The following is a 27,389-nucleotide window of genomic DNA, read 5'->3' as shown; positions in this document are numbered from 1 at the left end:
CCAAGTTACTTTATTTACACCATACATCTGTACACAGCCAGCTCTCCAGCTCCTCCCTGCTGAATGCAGACTGGGACTGTGACACATCTGCTTTAAATAGGGAGCATGAGGCTCCCTGATTTAACCATCAATTAGGACTCATCAGGTATTTATTTTCATACCAACCAAATAAACAAACTCAAATGAACATAGGGACAAAGTAAAAAGGGGCAGCTCCCCAAAAGGAGGGGGAAGGACTCATCTGATAGTTCATGCTGTAGCAAGCCAACCTCATTAGCCTGGCTGAAGTCAGCACAAGTAGGCTTACATTAACACTGCGATGAAGTTACTGTGGAGGGATTTGTGTGGTAAACATGTGGGGTTATGGAGATAGGGCCTGGGTGGGATAGTTGTCAGTACAGACTCGATGGGCCGAATTGCCTTCTTCTGCACTACAGAGATCCTATGGAAAGTACAGGACAGGCTGTTGCTCCCAGACTCTCAATTGTCACATGCAACTCACTGTTTTTGGTCCTCTACTGCTGTACGGCCAGCTGAACCAGGGTGAGGGGGGCATGCCAACATACTCTGCCCTGTTGTTTCTAAAATGGCAGTCCTGATCTTATGTATATTCAATAGACCTCAGTATTAATAAGGTCACCCACTGACAGTGCTCCTACAAGATTGTGTTCAGTTCTGGTCACCTCACTATAAGAAGGATGTGGAAGCGTTGGAGAGAGTGCAGAGGAGATTTACCAGGATGCTGCCTGGTTTGGAGGGTAGGTCTTATGAGGAAAGATTGAGGGAGCTGGGGCTTTTCTCTTTAGAGCACCGGAGGATGAGAGGCGACTTAATAGAAATTTATAAGATGATGACGAGGATAGATAGAGTGGACGTGCAGAGACTATTTCCTCGGGTGGATGTAGCTGTTATTAGGGGGCATAACTATAAGGTTCATGGTGGGAGATATAGGAGGGATGTCCAATGAAGGTTCTTCACTCAAGGAGTGGTTGGGGTGAGGAATGCACTGCCTGCTGTGATACTGGAGTCAGACACTTTAGGAACTTTCAAGCATTTATTGGACAGGCACATGGAACACACTAGAATGGTAGGGAGTGGGATAGCTTGATCTTGGGTTCAGACATAGCTCAGCACAACATTGAGGGCCAAAGGGCCTGTATTGTGCTGTACTGTTTTATGTTTCTATGCTGTGGGAATTAGTCTCATTGCTGTCTAGCAATTTTAATGCACCCCCCTCCCCAATTTCCATCTGCCGATGCATTCTAAAATCCACCCTGTTATGTGTAAGAGCTCTCCCTATTCCTTATTAGCCACAAACTTGCATATTAAGATGTGATAGGGCCAGAGTTTTACCTTTGCTTTTATTACTCTCTGCAGTGCATACTTTAATACCGTCACACATCAAGGTGCTTGCGATGATGGGAGATTCACTAACTGTGAGTAACATCACTTGATTAAAGCTGGCTGGAAACTGGTCTTATTATTTCTGTGTGATGTGTTGACTGACCATAAGATACTCACTGGCTCTTCACTTGTAGGTAGAGTCTACACAGCACAGCGGACATTTAACAAGGTAATGGTTATATTTTCTTCCTGAGAATTAGTGTTTCACTCCAGATGTGATTCTATTGACACGCTAGGAAGCTTTTATCAAAACAAACTTTATTTAACAAAGTTTAACTCTAACAAATGAATCAACTTAACATTTATAATTTGAACAACACTTAAACATGACAAGATACAATTCTTTAACTGCTAACCTATCTCTATTAGTTCCAATTCAAGCAATATTCCTCTTATAGACTTAAACTCCTCTTCAAAATCAGTTATCAAAAACCCAGGGTTATGTGCTTTTACTTGCTAACAGTCCTAGCATTTTTTGACCTGCTCTAGAAAGAGAGACAGAGAGAGAGAGAGAGACACCTGTCTTCTGATAACCCCAAACAGCAACCTCCAGAGTGAGAGAGACAGAAAGACAACTCTAGTTTTTTTTTCAGAACTAGGCGGTAACTGACTGTTTTAAACACCATCTCTCCTGCAAGCTTAGCTCCACCCATTAACACATGACTCTCTGCCAATCAACCTAGTAAAAACATTATTCTGAAGCCCCAAGGGAGACCAAAGTAAATACAAATGCATTAATGCTGTTTAAACAACACATCTTAGCTAAAATCAATTATTATCCTATATTCTCAACATTTGAGCTGCCTGTTGTCCAGACAAGTTGGCAACATGTAAAAAAGAACTGACTTTTAAACATACCTCTTTCAAAAAACATGATATAAATACATTTCCTAAATGCACTGTATCATCACACAAGTATGCTACAAATTGGGCAATGATTGACACAAGTCACTATAATAAATGTTGGCCCAGCCAGTCTTGTCCTAAGGTTTGTATCCAATAGAGTTTAGAAGAATAGGGGGTGAATTGATTGAAACCTTTGAATCCTTTAAGAGATCTTGACAAGGGTTATTGAGAGGGTGTTCCTTCTTGCTGGAGAATGTAGAAATCAGGATCACTGCTTAAAAATAAAGGGTTGCTCACTTAAGACAGAAATAAAGAGAATTTTTTTCTCTTAGAGGGCAGTGAGTCTTTGGAACGGTATCTGCTGACATTGTAATAGCAATGGGTTCCAAACCAATTGGGACTAGCTGGGAGAGCATCATGGTCGGCATGGACTGGTTGGGCCGAAGGGCTTGTTTCCATGCTGTATTTCTCTAGAACATAGAATATTACAGCGCAGTACAGGCCCTTCGGCCCTCAATGTTGCACCGACCAGTGGAACCAATCTAATGACCCTCTAACCGAAACTATTCCAATGTTATCCATATGCCTATCCACTGACCATTTGAACGCCCTTAAAGTTGGCGAGTCCACAACTGCAGCAGGCAGGGCATTCTACACCCTTACTACCCTCTGAGTAAAGAACCTACCCCTGACATCCATCCTATAATTACCACCCCTTAATTTAAAGCTATGTCCCCTCATGTTAGCCATGACTCTATGGGTCTATAACTCTCTGCCTCAAAAGGTGGTGGAAGCTGAGTCTTTGAATATTTTTAAATAGATTCTTGATTAACAAGGGAGTGAAAGGTTTTCGGGGTAGATGGGAATGTGGGCTGAAAGAAAGAATCAGATCAGCCATGATCTTATTGAATGGTGGAGCAGGCCTCCTCCTGCTCCTCACATATAGAACAATAGAAAATTACAGCTCAGAAACAGGCCTTTTGGCCCTTCTTGTCTGTGCCAAACCATTTTCTGCCCAGTCCCACTGACCTGCACTTGGTCCATACCCCTCCACACCCCTCTCATCCATGAGCCCATCCAAGTTTTTCTTAAATGTTAAAAGTGACCCCACATTTATCACTTTATCCGGCAGCTCATTCCACACTCCCACCACTCTCTGCGTGAAGAAGCCCCCCCCTAATATTCCCTTTAAACTTTTCTCCTTTCACCCTTAACCCATGCCCTCTGGTTTTTTTTCTCCTCTAGCCTCAGTGGAAAGAGCCTGCTTGCATTCACTCTATCTATACCCATCAAAATCTTATACACCTCTATCAAATCTCCCCTCATTCTTCATATATTCATATATTTGTATGTAAATGATCTTCTATTGGTGGGTAATCCTGGGGCTGCTGAATCTTAGACACCCACCCAGCAGGGAGCTGGACATCACTGGGGAATGGTAATGATGCAGTTATTCAACCCCTTACCCGGCATCCCTGGAAGGACCTGAAGCTGGAACTCTTGGTACCAACTTGGACAAAACCCTTGTGTCCTTTATTTTCTATATTGTATTTTACCTCGAACCCGAGATCCTTCAGTAAGTGGTGTTCCGGAGTAAAACAGGGATTTTTTAAAAATTCATTTGTGGGACATGGGCATCACTGGCTCCAGCATTCATTGCCCATCCGGAGGGCAGTTGAGAGTCAACCACATTGCTGTGGCTCTGGAGTCAACATAGGCCACACCAGGTAAGGACGGCAGATTTCCTTCCCTAAAGGGACTAGATGGGTGTTTCCGGCATTCGTTACATGGACATTAGTAGATTCTTAGTTCTAGACATTTTTTATTGAATTCAAATTCCACCTTCTGCCGTGGCGCGATTCAAACCTGGATCCCCAGAACACTGGCTGACTTTCTGGTTCAATAGTCTAGCAATAATACCACTATGCGTCCCCCCCACCCCCCTCCGTTTGTATGAAAGCTGTTTCACAGAGCCAGTAAAGGCCCAGTGATTATCATTATGTTTTCAGTACAGTTCTAGGATGGTGACGCAATTCTCTTTTCTTTGTTTACTGACTGTAGCATTGATGAACATTCAGGTACCCGGATGCCAGGTTCCTTACCAGGTACGTGTAACAGGTGCCACCGGTGAAATACATGGTTTTCAGTAATAAACGTGGAGTATCAGTCTGGATCTGTTGGCTATGTTCTTGTCTTTGGGTGTGGTTAAATTCTGGACCATAGCTTATCCTCCCCGCTAAGGTGGATTTTCCACTGCAGCACTTGAAGGATGGGCCAACATTTATTGCCCATCCCTATTTGCCCCTTGAACTGAGTGGCTTGCTGAGCCATCTCAGAGGGCAGTTGAGAATCAACCACATTTCTGTAGCTCTGGGGTCACATGTAGACCAGACCAGACAAGCACTGCAGATTTCTTTCCCTAAAGGAGCCAGATGGTTTTTTTCTGACAATTGTCAATGGTTTCATGGTCATCATTAGACTTCTAATTGCAGTTTTTGTATTGAATTCAAATTACACCATCTGCCCTGGTGGGATTCGAACCCAGGTCTCCAGAACATTACCCTGGGTCTCTGGACCACAAGTTCAGCAACAATACCACTGTGCCATTTTCTCACCTTGAATCTTCGGAGATAGCATCCTTGAGAGAAAATCTTAAATTGAAATCTTCTCCAACTGTTCCATAAATGTTCGAAGATCCCTTGGCACAATTTGAGAAAGTCTGATGAGTTCTCCTGGCCAGAATCCAGCCCTCACTGAGGGGCAGACTAACTGGGCATTCACCTGTTAATAATGGGATACTGCTGGTGTACAACTGTTTGGGATGTTAGTTAAATACTAGATGAAGATCTGGATTTTTGGATCAGTTATTATGCCAGTGGGATTGGGGCAGGTTTGCCTGCTGGGTAGGTGAAATATTGGCTCCAGCTGATCTTTCTGGCCTTAGGGTTACAAACGAATGATCTAGTTGGACCAATGAGCGGTACAGGCTTGGAGGGCCGAAGGGCCTATTTCCTGTGCTGTACTGTCCTTTGTTCTTTGTTAGAGGCCTATCATGGTACCGTGTGGTCAATGGCCTCTGTGTCGGCTGTGTAAAAGTTAATAAAAAACCTCAATCGTGCAAAAGCGATCACCCTGTGTTTGACCGCACCTACCTTTTGACTCTTTAAACCTTAACTGCTTCCTGTTACATTCGTAGCGACCATTGCTATGGCACAAGTAGAATAGCAATGTGACGATGATGAGGTGATTGTTTTTGTGAAGTGACATTGTAATTTTTATTTATTCATTTTATGGGTTGTGGGTGTCACTGGCTGGATCCAGCATTTATTGCCCATCCCTAATTGCCTTCCAGCTCAGAGGGCATTGGAGAGTCAACCACATTGCTGTGACTCTGGAGTCACATGTAGGCCAGGCCAGGTAAGGACAGCAGATTTCCTTCACTGAAGGGCATTAGTGAACCAGATGGGTGTTTTTAACAATCGACAATGGTTGTTTCATGGTCATCTTTAGATTCTTTAATTCCAGATTTTTACTGAATTCAAATGTCACCATCTGCTGTAATAGGATTCGAACCCAGGTTCCCAGAGCATTACCCTGGATTCCAGCCTAGTGACAATACCACTATGTCAGCGCCTCCCCTAGAATGAGGCCAGGAGACCAGGGAGAGTTCCTTTGTTGTCATGGGAACTCTTTGCATCCACCAAAGGGACAGTTGGGGCCTTAGGCAGACGGAACATCAGGTCAGCACCCTCTGTGTTAGCCTTGCTTTTATCCCCAAGTCTCCAAAGTGGAACTTGCAGCCACAAGATTTTGATTTAAGATTTTAAGGGAGCCCCAACTGGCATCCTGAAGGTGTTAAATTTCAAAAGAAAATGGTGCTGGTGACATACCAGGAGGCTGCTGAACCAGAAAACCTTGGACTGTATTTAAATATCTTGAAATATTTCACTGTGATACAAGGATGTGTGAGTGTTATCATATCAATAACATGAATGTTACCATATTAGCAGAATGGATAACAATTAACACCTCTGCCCATGTTTTTAACCCACAGATATTTTTAAATTGTTTAATCCTGATCTGGTTGGATACTCCCCGAGCAATGGAAGACATGACAGCTCCTTCGATCAGTCTGCTTTGAGAGCGAAAGCTGAGTAGGTTCTCTCTTTCTATTTGAGACTATCTCACTTTTACCTCTATTATCTCTAAGAAATACCTGAGGCGGCACAGTAGTTAGCACTGCTGCCTCGCAACGCCAGGGACACAGTTTGATTCCGGTTTGGGTCACTGTATGTGTGGAGTTTGCACGTTCTCCCGGTGTCTGTGTGGGTTTCCTCCGGGTGCTCCAGTTTCCTCCCACAGTCCAAAAGATGTGCTGGTTAGGTGCATTGACCATGCTAAATTCTCCCTCAGTGTACCCCGAACAGGTGCCGGAGTGTGGCGACTAGGGGATTTTCACAGTAACTTCAATGCAGTGTTAATGTATGCCTACTGGTGATACTAATAAGTACACTAAGTTCAACTGGAATGAGCAAGGTAAATCTATGTTTCCTCCTTTCACTGCATAGTTAGCTGTGAGTTGAGGGTAACACGCTGTCAGGATGCCAGCGTATGCCAGGAATTCCAAAAATAATTTTCCCGCCAGTCTTCTCTCTTCCCCGTGGAGAGGCTGGAAAGGTACAGAGAGGTGTGAAAGAGTAGATATGCAGATCTTTATAGGATTATTGCGAGCAGATGAAGCTGTGAATGGGAATCTGGGTGTGTTCATTACTCTTGCTGAATAGCCATTAATTAGCAGAGGGGCATGCGCAGCGGGACGCAGTACTGTTGCGTTGCCAGACCTGATTACATGCAGTTCTCACTCTGTGGCTGAATGTTATGTGCACCAGTTATTGAAGGTAAGCACGCAGGTGCAGCAGGCGATAAAGAAGGCAAATGGTATGTTGGTCTTTATAGAGAGAATTTGAGTGTAGGAGCAAGGATGTCTTGCTGCAATTATACAGGGCTTTAGTGAGGCCACACTTGGAATATTTGGTCTCCTTATCTGAGGGAGGATGTTTTTGCTCGAGAGGGAGTGGAGCGAATGTTTACCAGACTGGTACCTGGGCTGGCAGGATTGATATATGAAAAAAAATTGAGTGGGTTAGGATTATATTCGCTGGAGTTCAAATGGGGATCTCACAGAAACGTATAAAATTCTAACAGGATAGACAGGGTGGGATGTTCCTGATGGTGAGGGAGTCCTTAATAAGTGATCACAGTCTGAGGGTACGGGGTGGACCATTTAGGACAGAGGTGAAGAGAAATTTCTTCACCCAGTCAGCCTGTGGAATTCCACAGAAAGTAGTTGAGGCCAAAACGTTGTATGTTTTCAAGAAGGTGTTAGATAGAGCTCTAGGGGCAAAGGGGATCAGAGGATACGGGGGAAAGCGGGATCAGGCTATTGGCTTGGATGATCAGCCATGATCAGAATGAATGGTGGCGCAGGATGGGAGGGTTGAATGGGCTTAACATAGAAAAACTACAGCACAAACAGGCCCTTCGAGCCACAATTTGCACCGGTCATATCCCTACCTTCCAGGCCTATCTATAACCCTTAAACCCATTAAACCCCATGTACTCATCCAGGAGTCTTTTAAAAGACCCCAGCGCGTTCACCTCCACCACCACCAACAGCAGCCGATTCCACTCGCCCACCACCCTCTGAGTGAAAAACTTACCCCTGACATCTCCCCTGTACCTACTCCCCAGCACCTTAAACCCTTCTATGTTTCCATGATTGGATAGCTGTGTGATTGAAAGGTGAAGTATCCTATACCCTACAGCAGATCCAGTTGACCCCTGACCTGGATGCACTTGATCTACAAAATCACTCAAACTAAGACATCAAGAGCAAAAATTCATCCAAAGAAATCAAAATTGGCTGGCGACATTGGAAAATATGAGAAATAATCACGGGCCGCAGTACTGTTCCATTTACAGTCCTGATTACGTTGCAGTTCTCCCTTTGTGGCCAAACATTATTTCATGGACTAATTAAGAGATGTTTTATTTCAGTGAATTACCAGGACAGGCTCAAAAACTGGTGGCCAGTTTGAAAAGTAGCACGGTAAGTGACCATAGACATTTCCTTGTGGGGTCAGGGTAATTAGCATTCATGGGAAATTCCTCTACCTGTTACTTTAGCCCACACTGGGTTCCAGTTAATCATTGATAGCTCAGTATCATAATGGGCCGATTGATCCATCTGGAGAATCAGCGGAAAGCTGATTCGGAGCTGAATATTAACATCCAGTGGTGTCATTACACAGTTGGGTTTTTTTAGATTGTTGAATTATAAAATGCTGCAGCACAAAGATAGGCCATTCAACCTATCACACTTTTGGTAAAGTTATAACTTGACTCCTGCTAACCTGTACCCACTAAATCATAGTGCTCGTTTGGAAAGCCAGTACGGCTGAATGGCCTCTTTTTGCATCGTAATATTTCTGCGAAATCATCGTGCAGTCAAATAACATTTTCAAAGTAGCAAGACATCGCAAAGCACTTCACAGCAGCATAAATCACGCAAAACTGGTATCAGTCACAGTAGAAAATTGAGAGATCCTATGTGTGCTGGTTGCTCCAGTCTCAAAGTTGCTCAAAGACTTCATTTCTGCCTATGCTACTAACTCTGCTAAGCCTAACAATTGACTGCTAACTTTATGACATGTAGGATCAGAAGGATAAAGGTTAACTAAAAAAAAACTGCATTCCCGAAGGATACACAATGCAGGCAAACAAACTTTTCAGCTGTGAGGATTATTTTTCTGAGACTGACTGCGAAAAACATTTCCGATAACAAGATAAGGGTTGACATATAGTTTGGATTTTAGGTGTGCGTGTTTTAGTTTGTTTCCGAGATCCGTTCAGTGTGTTCAAATTCAGTACAGGGGCCTGAAACAGGGGCAGTAGAAACCTGTCTCCAAGTTCGTTTTTCTTTTTCTTTTCACTTTTGTCATGTTAATAATATTTTTTAAAGTTGTGTTCAAAACCATTTTAAAACTCATATAGGTGCTGTCCCCTCGTCTGTTCAAACAAATGAATGGACCCAACAAGGATGTTAGGATAGGAGATCAAAAGGGATAGAATTTGAGGACTGTCTTTGAGGGAGGAAAGATAAAAGCAGGGAGAATTATTGAGGGAATTCCAGTGGTTTTGGATCTAGGCCCTTGAAGGCACGGCTGCCAAAGTAGTGTCAAATCCCAGCAAGAAGACCTAAAGAAAACCTTTCTCCATCATTTACATGGGTAAATTACGCAGATATTTTTGATTCTTTCTGCAGTTTACATGCTTTGCAAGTTTGTATGTGCAGCTGGATTAATAAGAACATAAGAACATAAGAAATAGGAGCAGGAGTAGGCCATCTAGCCCTTCGAGCCTGCCCCGCCATTCAATAAGATCATGGCTGATCTGTCGTGGCTCAGTTCCACATTCCCGCCCTCTCCCCATAACCCTTAATCCCCTCTCTTATCAAAAACCCATCAACCCGCATCTTAAAAATATTTAGCGAGGCAGCCTCCACCACTTCAACGGGCAGAGAATTCCAGAGATTCACCACCCTTTGAGTGAAGAAATTCTTCCTCAACTCCGTTCTAAACCGCCCCCCCCTTTATCTTGAGGCTGTGCCCCCTAGTCCTACTGTCCTTTCTGAGCGGGAAGAGTCTCTCCACCTCTATCCTATCCATCCCATTCATCATCTTATACGTCTCAATGAGATCTCCCCTCATTCTTCTAAACTCTAACGAGTACAAGCCTAGTTTATTCAGCCTCTCCTCATAGCTCAACCCCCTCAACTCCGGTATCAGCCTAGTAAACCTCCTCTGCACTCCCTCCAAGGCCAAGATATCCTTGCGTAAGTACGGCGCCCAAAACTGCACACAGTACTCCAGCTGCGGCCTCACCAATGCCCTATACAGCCGCAGCAAGACCTCCCTACTTTTATATTCAATCCCCCTCGCTATGAAGGCCAGCATCCCATTCGCCTTCCTGACCACATGCTGCACCTGCAAGCTGGGTTTTTGCGACTCATGCACAAGGACCCCGAGGTCCCTCTGCACCGTCGCCTGCTGCAGTTTTTCACCACGTAAGTAATAATCCTTCCTACCATTATTCCTACCAAAGTGGACCACCTCGCACTTGCCAACATTAAATTCATGGCACGGTGGCACAGTGGTTTGCATTGCTGCCTCACTGCGCCAGGGACCTGGGTTCGATTCCCGGCTTGGGGCACTGTCAGTGTGGAGTCTGCACATTCTCCTCGTGTCTGTGTGGGTTTCCTCTGAGTGCTGTTGCTTCCTCCTGCAGTCCAAAGATGTGAGGGTTAGATGGATTGGCCATGCTAAATAGTCCCTCCATACCCAAACAGGTACAGGTTAGGGAGATTAGTAGGGTAAATGCATGGGGTTACAGGGAGAGGGCAGGGGTAATAGGGCCTGGGTAAGAGTGTCAGTGCAGACTCGATGGGCTGAATGGCCTCTTCCTGCACTGTAGGGATTTGATGGCGTGCAGATTAGATCGTAAAATCTGCTTGTGTCAAGTTAAAAGTTGTGTGAATTAACTGTTGTTTGTTTTACTGCAGCTTATCAACTTTCAGAAGGACTGGAAGCTGATCACTGTCTACCTCGGCATTGCTGATCTGTGTGCCTACTGCACAAATCAGGTACCCAGCAGGATAAACGGTTAATTCTCATTAAGTAGTCATTTACTTTATGCGCATTCAAGATAGCTTTTGTGTTTGTAAATCAAGACAGCAGATTTAATCACAGACAGTGAGCCAGACTTGGTTAATAATCGAACAGCATTTATCTAATAGTGATCATAATATGCAGCCAAACAAACCTCTGGTTCATCCAGGCCTGGGGCACAGTGTACAATTCTGTACAAATCCTGCCATTGAAAGGCTTTGGAAGGAGTGAATTCACTAGGATGTTACCAGATATTATCACTGGACCAGTAGTCCAGAGGCCCAGGGTAATGCTCTGAGGAATCGCATCCCACCACCACAGATGGTGAAATTTGAATTCAATAAAAAGCTGGCATTAAAAATCTAATGGTGGTCTTGAAACCACTATCGATCGTTGTAAAAACCCATCTGGTTCACTAATGGGGCGGCACGGTGCCACAGTGGTTAGCACTGCTGCCTCTCAGTGCCAGGAACCCAGGTTTGATTCCCAGCTTGGGTCACTGTCTGTGTGGAGTTTGCACATTCTCCTTGTGTCTGCGTGGGTTTCCTCCGGGTGCTCCAGTTCCCTCCCACAGTCCAAAGATGTGCGGGTTAGGTTGATTGGCTGTGCTAAAAATTGCCCTTAGTGTCCTGAGATGAGTAGGTTAGAGGGATTAGTGGGTAAATAAGTAAGGGATAAGGGGGTATGGCCTGGGTGGGATTGTCTTCGGTTCAGACTTGATGGGCCAAATGGCCTCTTTCTGCACTGTAGAGTTTCTATGATTCTATGTATGCGTGGGGTTCCTCCAGACGCTCTGGTTTCCTCCCACAGCCTGAAAGACGTGCTGGTTAGGTGTATTGGCCATGCTAAATTCTCCATCAGTGTACCCGAACAGGCACCAAAGTGTGGTGACTAGGGGATTGTCACAGTGACATCATTGCAGTGTGAATGTAAGCCTAGTTGTGATTAATAAATAAATAAGCTTAAACCTCGTCCTTTAGGGGAGGAAATCTGCCATTCTTATCTGGTCTAGCCTACATGTGACTCCAGACCCACAGCAATGTGACTGACCCCTAAATGTCCTCAGGAATGGGCCGAATCCCATGAACAAATTAAAAAAAAAGCTCCTAAAGTTAGATTATGAGGAGAGATTACATAAACTAGGCAGGTATTCCCTGGAAAGTAGAACTAGAAGGAATGATTACATTGAGATTATTGAAAGGCAGCACGGTGACACGGTGGTTAGCACTGCTGACTCACAACACCATGGACCTGGGTTTGATTCCAGCCTTGGGTCACTATCTGTGTGGAGTTTGCACATTCTCCCCGTGTTGGCGTGGGTTTCCTCCGGGTGCTCCAGTTTCCTCCCACAGACCAAATATGTAGCGGGTTAAGTTGTTTGGCCATACTAAATTGCCCCTTTGCGTCAGGGAGATTAGCAGGGTAAATACGTGAGGTTACGGGGATGGGGCCTGGGTGGGATTGTGGTCATTGCAGGCTTGATGGGCTGAATGGTCTCCTTCTGCACTATAGAGATTCTATGATAGGGAGACCGAGATAAAACCTTTCTGCTCTAGGGTAAGGCGACAATCTCAAAATCAGAGTTAAACTTATCAGGAGAGAAGTGAGAAAACATTTCCTCAGACCAAGGCCTGTTGAAGAGTGTAGGTTTCTCTCACAATAAGCAGAAGATGCTAGCTCAACCAATACTTTTCTGTCCAAAATAGATTTTTGCTCGTCAAATGTGATAAGAGATGTGAAACAGGAAGGGGCGGATGGAATTACGACACAGGTCAGCTGTGACCTCACTGAATCATACAATCCTTACAGTGCAGAAGGAGGCCATTCGGGCCATTGAGTCTACACTGACCACAATCCCACCCAGGCCCTATCCCCATAACCCCATGAATCTATCCTAGTTAGACCTGCTGACAATAAGGGGCAATCTAGCATGGTCTATCCACACATTCTGCACATGGGAAGAATGGTGAAACTGGCTCGATGGTTTCCTGGTGAAACTGGCCCGATGAGTCAGCCTCCTAACCTGTTCTTTGATTCTTATGTATTTCTTGACTGAGCCGGTGTTAGGTTACAAAAGTTTGCCATTGGTTTATTGTGCCTCTTCCAAGAAACCTTCAAAGAGGAAGTGTTGAGGGGGTGGGTGTTGTGGTGGGATGGCAAGTTCAAAGTCTGTTTGCTCAGCTAGATGGGCTAATGAATCACTAATTCAGTTTCTCAGACGTATTGCTGTTATTCCAATAGAATGAGCAAAATTCCCACTTTTTTATCAGTAGCAAGTCAAACACTGGGAGGTGGCATGATTGCTGAATTCCAAAGGGAATAAGTAACTTTGGTCATGGCAGCCATTTACCTTGTTCAGAACTGCAGAAGATTAAAGGTTATTTATTAGTGTTATAAGTCAGCTTACATTAACACTGTAATGTAGTTGCTGTGAAAATCCCCTAGTCACCACGCTCCGGCGCCTGTTCGGGTACACTGAGGGAGAATTTAGCATGGCCAATGCACCTAACCAGCACGTCTTTCGGCTGTGGGAGGAAACCAGAGCACCCAGAGGAAACCCGCACAGACACGGGGAGAACATGCAAACTCCACACAGACAGCGACCGAAGCCGAGAATTGAACCCGGGTCCCTAGTACTGTGAGGCAGCAGTGCTAACCACTGTGCCACCGTGCCGTCCCAGAAGTGAATGATACAGTGGGGGTGGTAAATTGAAACTGATCTCCAGAAGCAAAAGGGTGAAAGTGGTTCATGTATAGAATGAGATGGCGAGATGGGTGGGAAAATGGAGTTGAGGCTTAAGATCAGCCATGATCATGTTAACTGGTAGAGCAAGCTCGATGGGCCGAGTGAGCTGCTCCCACTCCTATTCTCTGTGCTCTTAAATAATATAAAACAATTCCGAAATCACAACAAAACATTAGCTTAGAACAAATGTGTTTAGAACAAAAATTCATAAACATCATGGAAGGGGCACTGCACACAGAGTGTTTAAAGTGTTTCTCTTTCTTTATCTCCTGATCTAGAAACATGACTCACCAGAAAATGTTACACTCAGAATAAAAGAGGCTCTGGATATACTGCAACGAGAGGTAAGCATGGCTTTGTCATTGTCGTTACAGGAACTGACATCTCATTAGTGACTAATAACTTATTCATGTTGCCTCAGATCCCTGGTTAGAATGAAGCTCTGAGTCATAGAATCCCCGTAAAAAGTCTGACAACACCAGGTTTTAGTCCAACCATATTTCACCTGACGAAGAGGGTAACCCCTCGAAAGCTTGTGAGAATATTATCAAATAAATAGGTTGGACTAAAACCTGGTGTTGTCAGACTTTTTACTGTGTTTACGCCAGTCCAACGCCGGCATACCCACATCATAGAATCCCCTACAGAGCAGAACATAAGAACATAAGAAATAGGAGCAGGAGTAGGCCATCTAGCCCTTCGAGCCTGCCCCGCCATTCAATAAGATCATGGCTGATCTGTCGTGGCTCAGTTCCACTTTCCCGCCCTCTCCCCATAACCCTTAATCCCCTCTCTTATCAAAAACCCATCAACCCGCATCTTAAAAATATTTAGCGAGGCAGCCTCCACCACTTCAACGGGCAGAGAATTCCAGAGATTCACCACCCTTTGAGTGAAGAAGTTCCTCCTCAACTCCGTTCTAAACCGCCCCCCCTTTATCTTGAGGCTGTGCCCCCTAGTCCTACAGTCTTTTTTGAGCGGGAAGAGTCTCTCCACCTCTATCCTATCCATCCCATTCATCATCTTATACGTCTCAATGAGATCTCCCCTCATTCTTCTAAACTCCAACGAGTACAAGCCTAGTTTATTCAGCCTCTCCTCATAGCTCAACCCCCTCAACTCCGGTATCAGCCTAGTAAACCTCCTCTGCACTCCCTCCAAGGCCAAAATATCTTGGCCCATTGAGCCTGCACAGAACGTCCTAACCAGGCCCTATCCCCATAGCCCCACATATTTAACCCAATAATCCAAATAAACTACACATCATTGAACTCGCACACCCCGGACTTTCTCTCTTCCATGTTCTTCCATCGGGAAAAGATACAAAAGTCTGAGGTCACGTACCAATGGACTCAAGAACAGCTTCTTCCTTGTTGCCATCAGACTTTTGAATGGACCTACCTCACACTAAGTTGATTTTTCTCCACACCCTAGCTATGACGGTAACACTACATTCTGCACTCTCTTCTTTCTTTCTCTATGAATGGTATGCTTTGTCTGTGTAGCATGCAAGAAACAATACTTTTCACTGTATGTTAATACATGTAACAATAATAAATCAAATCAATTCATAGAATCTCTACAGTGGAGGAGACCAATAGACAACATCCAGCGTAGGTCAGAGAGAGCACCATTTAACCACTGCCGAAGCTATTGTCTGGCTTGGTGGTAACAGCACAAGTTAAAAAAGAACAGGATTAGACCATTCACTCCTTTGAAACCTGTCCAACCCGTCAGTTAGTTCCAGGTGAAATGTACCTGAGCTCCATTTATCCCTCTCCCCCCTTGCTCCATTTCCCCTGGAACCCTGAATAAGAACAGAGCTGTGATTTCACTGAGTAACCTGTGCTCCCCGCAGGTCCCACGAGCCTTGGTGAATCTTGTGGAGATGCCGGATATTAACATCCTGCACCCGCTCGCTGACAGGGACACTGAACTGAGGTAAAAATGTTCACATTAACCTCTCTTCATCAGTTTATACAGAGAGCCTGAGGCTTTGTAAAGATATATTTGTGATTGTTTCTGCTTAGGGACTGGTGTCAGTGTTTGGTCAAACGTGAATCAGCAGACATGTCTGTGGATTACCAGGTACGTAACTTATCATCTCATATTTGCCCAGAATATCTTCAGTTGTTTTGAAGGAATTATACACGGATTTGCAGGTATAAAATGGTACAACTGTGGCATGGTGGCACAGTGGTGAGCACTGCTGTCTCACAGCACCAGGGACCCGGGTTCCATTCCAGCCTCAGGTCACTGTCTGTGTGGTGTCTGCACATTCTTCCCATGTCTGCATGGGTTTCCTCCGGGTACTCCAGTTTCTTCCCACACTCCAAAGATGTGTCGGTCAGGTTGATTGCTCATGCTATGTTGACCCTAGTGACAGGGGTAAAAATGTGGGGTTACGGGGATAGGGCCTGGGTCGGATTGTAGTTGGTGCAGACTCGATGGGCCAAATGGCCTCCTTCTGCACTGTAGTGATTCTGTGATTCTGCAGAGGGTAGAAAACTGAATTTGCACATTGGTGCAGACACACATTAAAGGTCCTGTATACTTGGATCAGCTTAATTATTTACTCAATCTTTTCTTACTAAGGTGAGAAATTATAAGGTGGGAAATTAAGTTACCCAGGCTAAGTACATTCCAGAGACCCTTGTTGGAACATATCTGTATACGTAGATATATGTGCACGTGTCTGCTTGTTTGTGTGTGCACACTCGTGATGCTGTGAGCATATGCATGCATGTATATGTGCATGTGTGCTTGCATTCACATTTTCCTATCTGTGAATGTGTGTGTGCATTAGGGGGCAACTTTGCGCCTGTGTTCATCCACAGCGAGAACAGAGACATGGGCGCAAATCCCGTGAGAATCGAGAAATGAGATTCTCGCTGACATGGATGGTATGGTGGCACAGTGGTTAGCACTGCTGCCTTGTAGCACCAGGATTCCAGGTTCAAATCCCAGCTTGGATCACTGTCTGTGTGGAGTTTGTACGTTGCCTGCATGGGTTCCCTCCAGGTGCTCCGGTTTCCTCCTGCAGTCCAAAAGACATGCTGGTTAGCTAATTGGCCATGCTAAATTCTCCCTCAGTGTACCCGGAGTGTGGCGACTGGGGGATTTTCACAGTAACTTCACTGCAGTGTTAATGTAAGCCTACTTGTGACACAAATAAATGAATTTAAAACTGATGTAGTGGACAGCCACAGACTCAAGTGGGGCATGATGCAGAGAATAATTAAAGGAGGTTCTTTCAAAAAATAAGCAGTGATTCTGACCTTCCCGCTGTGTTTGTCTCTGTAGAAGCTCCTTGAGGAGTTGGTATATTCTGGGGTCTACGACCGGAGCAATGACTTCACTGTGATTCTGCAGCCCTTTCTCAGAAACATGGAGATACCTCTCACCGCAGTAAGTTTCTTAAAATCCAACGGCCCAGTTTTCCTTAAACAGAGCGGGGGTAAGTCTGGAAAGCTGAGGGTAGCAGAGTTCCTGTCCATTTTAGTGGCAGGATCCCATCATTGGTCTTTCCTTCTGTTTCCTGCTGGGGTTAGCCAATCAAACTATCAGACTGAGAGCCTGATTTAAATATGTTAATGCAGTGCCCTGCCCCTGCTGAGGCTGAGCATGCATGTGGCATGGGACCTGCCCACTCTGAACATCTACAGTAGGTTTGGGGTACCTGGGAGTGATTACAGACTGGAATCTAATCGAGGGTTTCAGATGGTTTATATATAGAATAATGGATACCTGGGAGTGATTACAGACTGGAATCTAATCGAGGGGTTCAGATGGTTTATATATAGAATAATGGATACCTGGGAGTGATTACAGACTGGAATCTAATCGAGGGACTCAGATGGTTTATATATAGAATAATGGATACCTGGGAGTGATTACAGACTGGAATCTAATCGAGGGATTCAGATGGTTTATATATAGAATAATGGATACCTGGGAGTGATTACAGACTGGAATCTTATCCAAGGGTTCAGATGGTTTATATATAGAATAATGGATACCTGGGAGTGATTACAGACTGGAATCTAATCCAGGGGTTCAGATGGTTTATATATAGAATAATGGATACCTGGGAGTGATTACAGACTGGAATCTTATCCAAGGGTTCAGATGGTTTATATATAGAATAATGGATACCTGGGAGTGATTACAGACTGGAATCTTATCCAAGGGTTCAGATGGTTTATATATAGAATAATGGATACCTGGGAGTGATTACAGACTGGAATCTAATCCAGGGGTTCAGATGGTTTATATATAGAATAATGGATACCTGGGAGTGATTACAGACTGGAATCTAATCCAGGGGTTCAGATGGTTTACATATAGAATAATGGATACCTGGGTGTGATTACAGACTGGAATCTAATCGAGGGGTTCAGATGGTTTATATATAGAATAATGGATACCTGGGTGTGATTACAGACTGGAATCTAATCGAGGGGTTCAGATGGTTTATATATAGAATAATGGATACCTGGGAGTGATTACAGACTGGAATCTAATCCAGGGATTCAGATGGTTTATATATAGAATAATGGATACCTGGGAGTGATTACAGACTGGAATCTAATCGAGGGGTTCAGATGGTTTATATATAGAATAATGGATACCTGGGAGTGATTACAGACTGGAATCTAATCCAGGGATTCAGATGGTTTATATATAGAATAATGGATACCTGGGAGTGATTACAGACTGGAATTATTTTTATTTGCTTGATAGGGTGTAGTTATTCCCTGAGGGACCTTTTTGACTACAGTTGCTTTCTGCTTATTCTTCCTTGCAGAATGGTAAACCCAATCTCAGCTGCTTCACACACGATGGCTTCCACTTCACTGCCAAAGGCCAAGCTCTGTTAGCCGGAATACTTTGGAATAACATGGTGCGTGTGACTTCTTTGTATTTTCCATTGATCTGTTAGCTGCCTTGACACTTTTCCTGTACCGATAGAGAGGGAGGTGATAGCCTAGTGGCATTACCACTAGACCGTTAATCCAGAAACTCAGCTAATGTTCTGAGTACCCGGATTCGAATCCCGCCACAGCAGATGGTAGAATTTGAATTCAATAAAAAAAAGCTGGAATTAAGAATCTATTGATGGCCATGAAACCATTGACGATTGCCGGAAACCCATCTGGTTCACTAATGTCCTGTAAGGAAGGAAATCTGTGGTCCTTATGTGGTTTGGCCTACATGTGATTTCAGAGCCACCACAGTGTGGTTGTGTCTCAACTGGTCTTGGGAAACCAGGGATGACCAATAAATGCTGGCCAGCCAGCGACGCCCATGCCCCATGAATGGATAAAAAAGTACATGTTTCCCTTTGTTATTGTAATAAGGACCAGTATTAGTTTGGAACCTAACAACAGACCAAAAACGTTGGAATTCTACCGCCTTGCCTAGCACAGAATCGGAGTGGGCAAGGGGTGGACAACAGAAATGTCCGTTGACCTTGGGCGGAAATTTCCGGTCTCACTTGAGTGAGGCAGTAAAACCCCACCCATAGTCAGTTGGTGGCATGAAACCTGGATTGTAATGTGGAATTCCCACCTCATCTTCCCTATTCCTCCTAACTCTCACCCAAACTCCAGCCTGTAACCTCTCTGAGGCAATAGTGAGAGGGACTTTCCACCACTTTAGCTGCTGTATAAAACCCCTGTAGTTGCTATGTCAGATAGACGTGTGTGATAAACAGCTGCTGGCTGTCTTGGAGAATTAAGGGTGATGGGGGGTGTGTGGGAAAATGTAACCCAAGGTTGACCATGACCACATTGAGGGGCTCAATGGGCCATGTGGACTCCTCCCACTTCCATTTCTTATGTTCTTGTTTTTTTTATTCATACGTGGGACATGGGCATCATTGGTGGGCCAGCATTTATTGCCCACCCCTACTTGCCCAAGGGCAGTTGTGAGTCAACGACATTGGATCTGGAGTCACAGGCAGACCAGATAAAGATGACAGATTTCCTTCCCTAAAGGACATTTGTGAACCAGGTCATGGGATTTTCCAACAATCGACAATGGTTCCATGGTCATCAGTAGATTCTTAATTCCGGATTTTTTTTATTGAATTCAAATGCCACCATCTATTTTGGCAGGATTCGAATCCGGATCCTCAGAACATTAGCTGAGTTCCTGGGTAAATAGTCTAGCAACACGGTAGCACAGTGGTTAACACTGCTGCTTCACAGTTCCAGGGACTTGGGGGTTGATTCCCGGCTCGGGTTACTGTCTGTGTGAAGTCTGCACATTCTCCTCATGTCTCCATGGGTTTCCTCCGGGTGCTCCAGTTCCCTCCCACAGTCCAAAGATGTGCCAGTTAGGTTGATCGGCCATGCTAAAAAATTGCCCTAGTGTCCTGAAATGCGTAGGTTAGAGGGATTAGTGGGTAAATATGTAGAGATATGGGGGTAGAGCCTGGGTGGGATTGTGATCGGTGCAGACTTGATGGGCTGAATGGCCTATTTCTATACTGTAGGGTTTCAATGATAATACCACGAGGCCATCGCCTCCCCCTTGTATCTCATTTGGGATATTAACCTATTTAAACTACTAACCAGATAGATAAAGAGGAAAGTAAGATACCTCAGATGCTGGAAATCTGAAATGTGAACCAGCAGAAACTTCTGGAAATGCTCAGCAGGCCTGGCTGGAGAAAGAGAAAAGAATTCATGTTTCTAGACAGAGGCCTTTCTCCAAAAGTGGAAAATATTTGAGATGTAACAGGTTTTTAAAAAGGCCAGGGAAGGAGGGAGGGAGGAGAGAACAAAGAACAATACAGCACAGGGATAGGCCTTTCTGTCCATCAAGCCTGTGCCGATACATAGTTTCTATCCCTCTGTTCACCTTCCATTCATGCGTCTATTAAGATAGCCTTAAATGTTGCTGACGTGCCTGCTTCCACTGGATAAAAGCAAATTAGTGCGGATGCTGGAGTCTGAAACCGGCATTCCTGGGAGAGCTTTGACAAAGGGTCATCTGGACTTGAAACGTCAGCTCTTTTCTCTCCTTGCAGATGCTGCCAGACCTGCTGAGATTTTCCAGTGTTTTCTGTTTTGGTGCCTGCTTCCACCACCTCCACTAGCAGTGTGTTCCAGGCATCCGCCACTTTCTGTGTGAAAAGCTTTCCCCACATATCTCCCCTGAACTCACCCTTCTCACCTTGAACCTGTTCCCTCTTGTAGTTGTGATGGACAACTACATGGACTATGAAGAGAGGCTGAATAGACTGGGTCTGTACTCGTTCGAGTTTAGAAGGATGAAGGGGGACCTTGTAGAGACGTATAAGATAATGAAGGGGATGGATAGGGTAGAGGTAGAGAGACTCTTCCCGCTCAGAAAGGATAGCAGGACTAGACGGCACAGCCTCAAGATAAGAGGGGGGCGGTTTAGAACGGAGTTGAGGAGGAACTTCTTCACTCAGAGGGTGGTGAATCTCTGGAATTCTCTGCCCATTGAAGTGGTGGAGGCTGCCTCGCTAAATATATTTAAGTCACAGGTAGATGGGTTTTTGATAGACAGGGGAATTAAGGGTTATGGGGAGAGGGCGGGAAAGTGGAACTGATCGACGACAGATCAGCCATGATCTTATTGAATGGCGGGGCAGGCTCGAAGGGCTAGATGGCCTACTCCTGCTCCTATTTCTTATGTTCTTATTAGTTGTGATGTGGAGACGCCAGCGTTGGACTGGGGTAAATACAGTAAGAAGTCTCACAACACCAGGTTAAAGCCCAACAGGTTTATTTGGTAGCAAACACCACTAGTGACCAAAGAATGAAAAGGAAGGTCGACAGAGGGTGGATGAGATTGAATGACAGGGAAGCATGATGGTGCGAGGATGACCAGAAAACTCCCATCCAGCGTTTATACATTAACATCATAGAATCGTAGAATCCCTGCAGTGCAGAAGGAGTCATGATGTGGAGATGCCAGCGTTGGACTGGGGTAAAACAGAAAGAAATCTCACAATACCAGCTTAAAGCCCAACAAGTTTATTTGTAGCAAATGCCTCAAGCTTTCGGAACAGGCTGTCCCTTCATCACCTGAGGGGGTGGCACTGCCCAAAGGGGCAGCAGGCAGTGCCAAGGGGGCAGGACCAACTGGGGATGGGGCCTGGGGTAATTGGTAGGGGTGGGGGGGGGTGGTCCCACTGCCACTGTATTGGGATGGGTCTGGATGGAGAGAGACCAGGGCAGGCTGGGGGTGGGGGTGTGATCTACTGGGGGAACTTGCCTCCGAGGGAGGTATCTGACCCTGGGGGAGGTCAGCGCGGGGGAGGGTCTGCCATGGCGAGGGGGGTGGGGGGATTGCCACTGTTGGCGGTGGAGCCTGGGCATCGGGGCGCTCCAGGACGGGAGGGGTCAGGGCTGGCCTGGGAATTGTGGGGGCTATGATCGGACCGCTGAGGGGGAGGGGACGGGAGGAGCAGCACTGCGGGGGTCCTGGGCTGGGCAGCAAACAGAAGTCTGACAGATCGGGATCACTGCGCACGCGCAGAGTTCCAGAGCTATCAGACTCTGGTGCCAATAGGCCCCACTGCCCTGGGTTTTTGTTCACGACTGGGACCTCTTCAGTGCACAGAGTGCAGAGATTCAGGTGAGAAGCTGAACTGTCAGAACTGTCGCGATCTAGAACAGTTTTCCAGCCCGTTTAGCACTTTTGGGAAAATCGCCCCTCCCCCCTCATTTCACTGTCAATACTTTGCTTGGCAAGAGTAAAACCCAAACTGGAGCCACCTTCTCAGTCTCAGATACCCACCTTCTGCTTTACTCTGATGGTCTCTGTACCCCTCAGCAGTGCTGGGAAATATTGCTTTTTTAGCCATACCCCAGGGTGTCCTGTTAGTGGAAGCAATGGTGTTTAAGAGTCAAGAACAAAGCAATGATTCACAGTCGATTGGGAATTCTTGCCTGGATAATAGCACAACACTTGCTACAGTTCACAAGGCGCTGCTGGCGCACTGGAACTTATTTTGAGTTCTCAAACATTTTGGGTTCAGTGACCTTTTCGCATTGCTGTATCCAGAGGGAAAAACAAAAAGCGATAGTCTTGGCCAAACCGAGATGCTTCAGATAAGATATCATTAATAAACTGTTTATTTTTATGCTCCAGGATTGTGGTATTTCGACCTTAATAAGTGATGAGAAAGAAAGCAAATTTGTTCAGATCAGAGGTTGAATTCCTTGGGCATTCCGATCTTATCTCATTTAAAAATAAAGCGATAAGGAGATTTCTGCTGATACAGCTCGAGTGTGTACTAAACAGCAGATTGCGTGCATCACACACAACAAACTCGATCAGAATTCTGCACAGGCCTCTGCCTGGGGTCAGGTCAAATCTGATAAGTGATGAACTCCTTACTTCATCAAGTGGGAATAATGTGTCATTGATCTCTTCAACACAACAAGCTAGATAAGAACTGGAGAATTGCAAACATTACGCCCTCGTTCAAAAACAGTTAAACATAGAAGATAGGAGCAAGAGGAGGCTATTCAGTCCTTCGAGACTGTTCCGCCATTCATTACATGACTGATCATCCAACTCAAAACCTAATCCTGCTTTCTCCCCATAACCTTTGATCCCATTCACCCCAAGTGCTATATCCAGCCACCTCTTGAATACATTCAATGTTTTGGCATCAACTACTTCCTGAGGTAATGAATTCCACAGGCTCACCTCTCTTTGGGTGAAGAAATGTCTCCTCATCTCCGTCCTAAATGGTCTACCCTGAATCCTCAGGCTGTGACCCCTGGTTCTGGACACCCCCACCATCGGGAACATCCTCCCTGCATCTACCCTGCCTAGTCCTGTTAGAATTTTATTATCGCTATGAGATCCCCCCTCATTTGTCTAAGTTATAGGGATAAGGCCAGCAATCCGAGCCCAGTCAGTTTGACCTCAGTGATGGGAAAACTTCTAGAAACAATTATTCAGGATGGACTCAATAATCCCATGGAAAAATGAGTGTCAATTAGGAAGAGCTAGCATTGATTTCTTAAGGGAAGGTACCACACAACGGACTTGTGAGAAAAGTCGTAGCTCATAGAATAAAAGGGACTGCAGCAATATGGGTGCAAAATTTGGCTGAATAATAAGAAGCAGAGAGTAATAGTGAATGGATATTTTTCAGGCTGGAGGAAGGTTTGCGGTGGAGTTCTCCAGGGCCAGTATTGGGACTCTCGCTTTTACTGAAATACTATTGATCTAGATCTTGGTGCCCAGGGGACAATTTCAAAGTTTGCAGATGATACAAAACTTGTCAGCATGTGAGGGGGCAGTGTGGAACTTCAAAAGGACGTAGATAAGCTGGTGGAGTGGGCAGATAGGTGGCAGATGAAGTTTAATGCGATGAAATGTGAGGTGATGCAATTTGGTAGGAAGAACTTGGAGAGACAAAGGGGTAACATTCTTAAAGAGATGCAGGAGCAGAGGGACATGGGTATATATGGGCATAGATGATTGAAGGTGGCAAGACAGATGGAGAGAGCAATTAATAAAGCTTATAATATTCTAGGCTTTATTAATAGGGGCATTGAATGCAAGAACAAAGAGGTTATGCTGAATTTGTACAAGACCTCAGTTGGAATATTGTGTACAGTTCTGGAAACCACACTATGAGAAGGATGTGAACACATTGAAGAGAGGACAGAGAATTTCACAAAGATGGTTTCAGGTGTGCGAAACTTCAATCACGTGGATAGATTTGAGAGATTGGGACTATTCTCCTTGGAGACAAAAAAGCGAAGGTGAGATTTGATAGAGATGTTCAAAATCACAAAGGGGCTGGACAGAGTGGGTAGGGGGAAACTGTTACTGCTCATTAAAGGATCAAGAATGAAAGGACAGGAAATTAAAGTGATTTGCAAAAGAAGCCAATATGATGGGAAGAAAAAGCTTTTTCACAGCAAGTGATTCGAGGATACTGCTGGGGGAATGCTCTGTCAGAGAGTCAGTGTAGATTTGATGGGCCAAATGGCCTCCTTCTCCACTGTAGGGATACTATGGTTCTAACGGGTGAAGAATTCTGATGAAAGGTTAGCGACCTGAACTGTTTTCCTCATCTCCATCAATCCTGTCTGAGCTGCTGACTGTTTATCAGCATTTTCTGTTCTTTTAAATAAACCGTGTTTGTTTAAGATGGTTTAGAGGAAAGGTCTTGTCCCTAATTAAAAAATTAGTGTATTTGGTGTATTTCCCATGAAGCCGTGGTCCTAGAATACTTGACAATAAGCTGCAGGATCAGCCAATCTCTGATAACATCTTGTTAACTGCTGCAACAAAAATGAAGATGGTCAAAGATAGTTCAAGTGAGATAAGATATTTCCCTTGCTTTTTTTTACTGCTTTTTATTTTCATTTTCTTTGTTTTTACCACTGATGCTGCCTCTGCCATTTCCATCAGTCCAATTTAATCTGCTCTCATTACTATCACCCGACCCCGCCTTCCCATTCCCATTCCTCTTTCTAACTTCTCTTACCTATTCCAAGGAAATGAACAATGTTGGCAAGGCCACCATTGATCCTTAGTTGCCCTTAAGAGGTTGGTGGCCAGCTAAAGGAGAGGCGATGGCCTAGTGGTATTATTGTTAGACCGTTAATCCAGAAACTCAACTAATGTACTGGGGGACCTGGGTTCAAACCCTGCCACAGCAGATGGTGGAATTTGAATTCAATAAAAGATAGTCTGGAATTAAGAGTCCACTGGTGACTCATTGTCGATTGTTGGAAAAACTCATCTGGTTCACTAATGCCCTTTAGGGAGGGAAATCTGCTGTCCTTACTAGCTCTGGCCTATATGTGACATCAGAGCCACAACTGCCCTCTGAAGTAGCCTAGCAAGCCATTCAGTTCAAGGGCAACTATGGATGGGTATAAATACCGGCCTAGCCAGTGACACTCAAGTGAAGAAAGTAAAAGAATGAATAAAAGAAAAATTTAAGATGGAACTCATCCATGATCTAATCGAATGGCAGAATAGGCTCGAATGCTCCAATGTGATGTTACTTCCGATGACAGAGAAATTTTGCTATAATTGAGACAGGAGGAATTCTTCTTCAACCAATTGCAAAGTTGGGGATGATAGGTGCTTGCGAAGGTGCCGAATATGTCCATGGGATGGAGGAGCAGATGAATAAGATGTGCTTTGTCAACAGGTAGCAAGCTAAGGGATTTGGCTCAAAAGCATTTGGGAGAGGAAGGGATTTATTTTTAGACAGTAAGTTGTTTTGTAACGTTGAGTGCATGGGATGGTGGGGACAGATTCAATGGTGATGTTCCACAGGGGATTGGACAAGCCCTTCAAAGAAATTTCAGGACTACAAATAAGAGTGGGACTAATTAGAAAGCTCCTTCAAAGAGCCAGCACAATTATAATGGGCTGAATGGACTCCTGTGTTAAACCATTCTATAATTCTTCTGAAAGAGCAAGGCTTGTGGATGCTTTAAATTTGCCTTCAGGCTAATGAGGCCAATCATGACCGACCTGATGTGATAATCATCAACTCCACTTTCTCACCTTATCTCCGTAACCCTTGGTCCCCTTACTGATTGAAAGTCTGTCTATTGGACGCAGCAACCGGAGATATAGACCAGCAGCAGTTAGGGTTTGCTGAATCATTTGATCAATTAACCTGTTTGTACCTATGTAAATTCAGATAAGGTAAGATTGCAATCTGAACCAAAGATAACCACAAGAAAGGACAGTTCAGGATCTCGAAGTATCTTTAAAGGAATGAATCACATTGCGTATCTTCCTCAGATACAGGTTCTTATCAATAATGAGCCCTCAATTCATGATATTGTGCATTTTGCAATTTTTTCATATTAAACCTGACTGTTACCAAGGTCAAATCTGTGCTGTTACTTACTCTGCAACAAGGAGTGGTACAGTGACACAGTGGTTAGCACGGCTGCCTCACAGTGCAAGGGATCTGGGTTTGATTCCTGGCCTGGGTCACTGTCTGTGCGGAGTCTGCACATTCTCCCCATGTCTGCGTGGGCTTCCTCTGGGTGTTCTGGTTTCCTCCCACAGTCCAAAAGATGTGCTGGTTAGGTGCATTGGCCATGCTAAATTCTCCCTCAGTGCACCCGAACAGGCTCCAAAGTTGTGGCAACTAGGGGATTTTCACCGTAATTTCATCATTAATGTAAGCTTACTTGTGACACTACTAAGTAAATTTTAAACTTAAAAACACTGAACATCAATCTTCATCTGTTTTCCTTCACAGCTACAACCCAATGATGACAGAAAGGAAGCCTTTGAGTGCACAACAACAAGTCCTCAGTTGCACTGTCCGTACGATCAGGTATGATCAGACTAGTGATGCTGTCAGACTACACAAGTCACTCCTATCATTGCTACCAATCATTCCTCCTGCGGCCAGTCCCTGCACGTGTTTACTGTTTAAAGGGAAAGTTGTCCTGTTGCGCTGTTGTATCCCACTAACTCTGTCTCTGTCCATTCCCACAGAAGAGACCCTATCTCTACACTTACAAAAACAGGAGCTATAGGAACAGTCTGAAAGTGGAGGCGGAGATGGCCAGCCGGATGGTAAACAAGTTCACCAGTGAACTGTCTTCATCTTCACACCTTGTACCTCCGTCACCTCCTCCCTTGTTTGGTTCCTTCCATCTTTTTGGTTCTTGTCT

The 27,389-nt window shown here is 44.8% G+C and overlaps 1 protein-coding gene across 1 annotated transcript in view; it reads left to right on the top strand.

The window, feature by feature from the left end:
* plb1 (phospholipase B1) overlaps positions 1-27,389 on the top strand; it is a 150,472-nt gene that overhangs the window by 9,372 nt on the left and 113,711 nt on the right. The window contains exons 4-16 of the mRNA XM_080193449.1: positions 1,378-1,436; positions 1,539-1,573; positions 4,312-4,355; positions 6,305-6,404; positions 8,308-8,359; positions 10,871-10,951; positions 14,001-14,066; positions 15,581-15,663; positions 15,753-15,810; positions 17,026-17,130; positions 18,530-18,625; positions 26,969-27,046; positions 27,214-27,291. Coding sequence (XP_080049575.1) covers positions 1,378-1,436; positions 1,539-1,573; positions 4,312-4,355; positions 6,305-6,404; positions 8,308-8,359; positions 10,871-10,951; positions 14,001-14,066; positions 15,581-15,663; positions 15,753-15,810; positions 17,026-17,130; positions 18,530-18,625; positions 26,969-27,046; positions 27,214-27,291 — 935 coding nt within the window. The remainder of the gene's footprint in view (positions 1-1,377; positions 1,437-1,538; positions 1,574-4,311; positions 4,356-6,304; positions 6,405-8,307; positions 8,360-10,870; positions 10,952-14,000; positions 14,067-15,580; positions 15,664-15,752; positions 15,811-17,025; positions 17,131-18,529; positions 18,626-26,968; positions 27,047-27,213; positions 27,292-27,389) is intronic.

This window comes from Carcharhinus amblyrhynchos, chromosome 7, assembly GCF_965287045.1.
Source record: "Carcharhinus amblyrhynchos chromosome 7, sCarAmb.v2.hapA, whole genome shotgun sequence".
NCBI classification, from domain to species: domain Eukaryota; kingdom Metazoa; phylum Chordata; class Chondrichthyes; order Carcharhiniformes; family Carcharhinidae; genus Carcharhinus; species Carcharhinus amblyrhynchos.
This window is presented reverse-complemented; position numbering and strand designations above follow the sequence as displayed.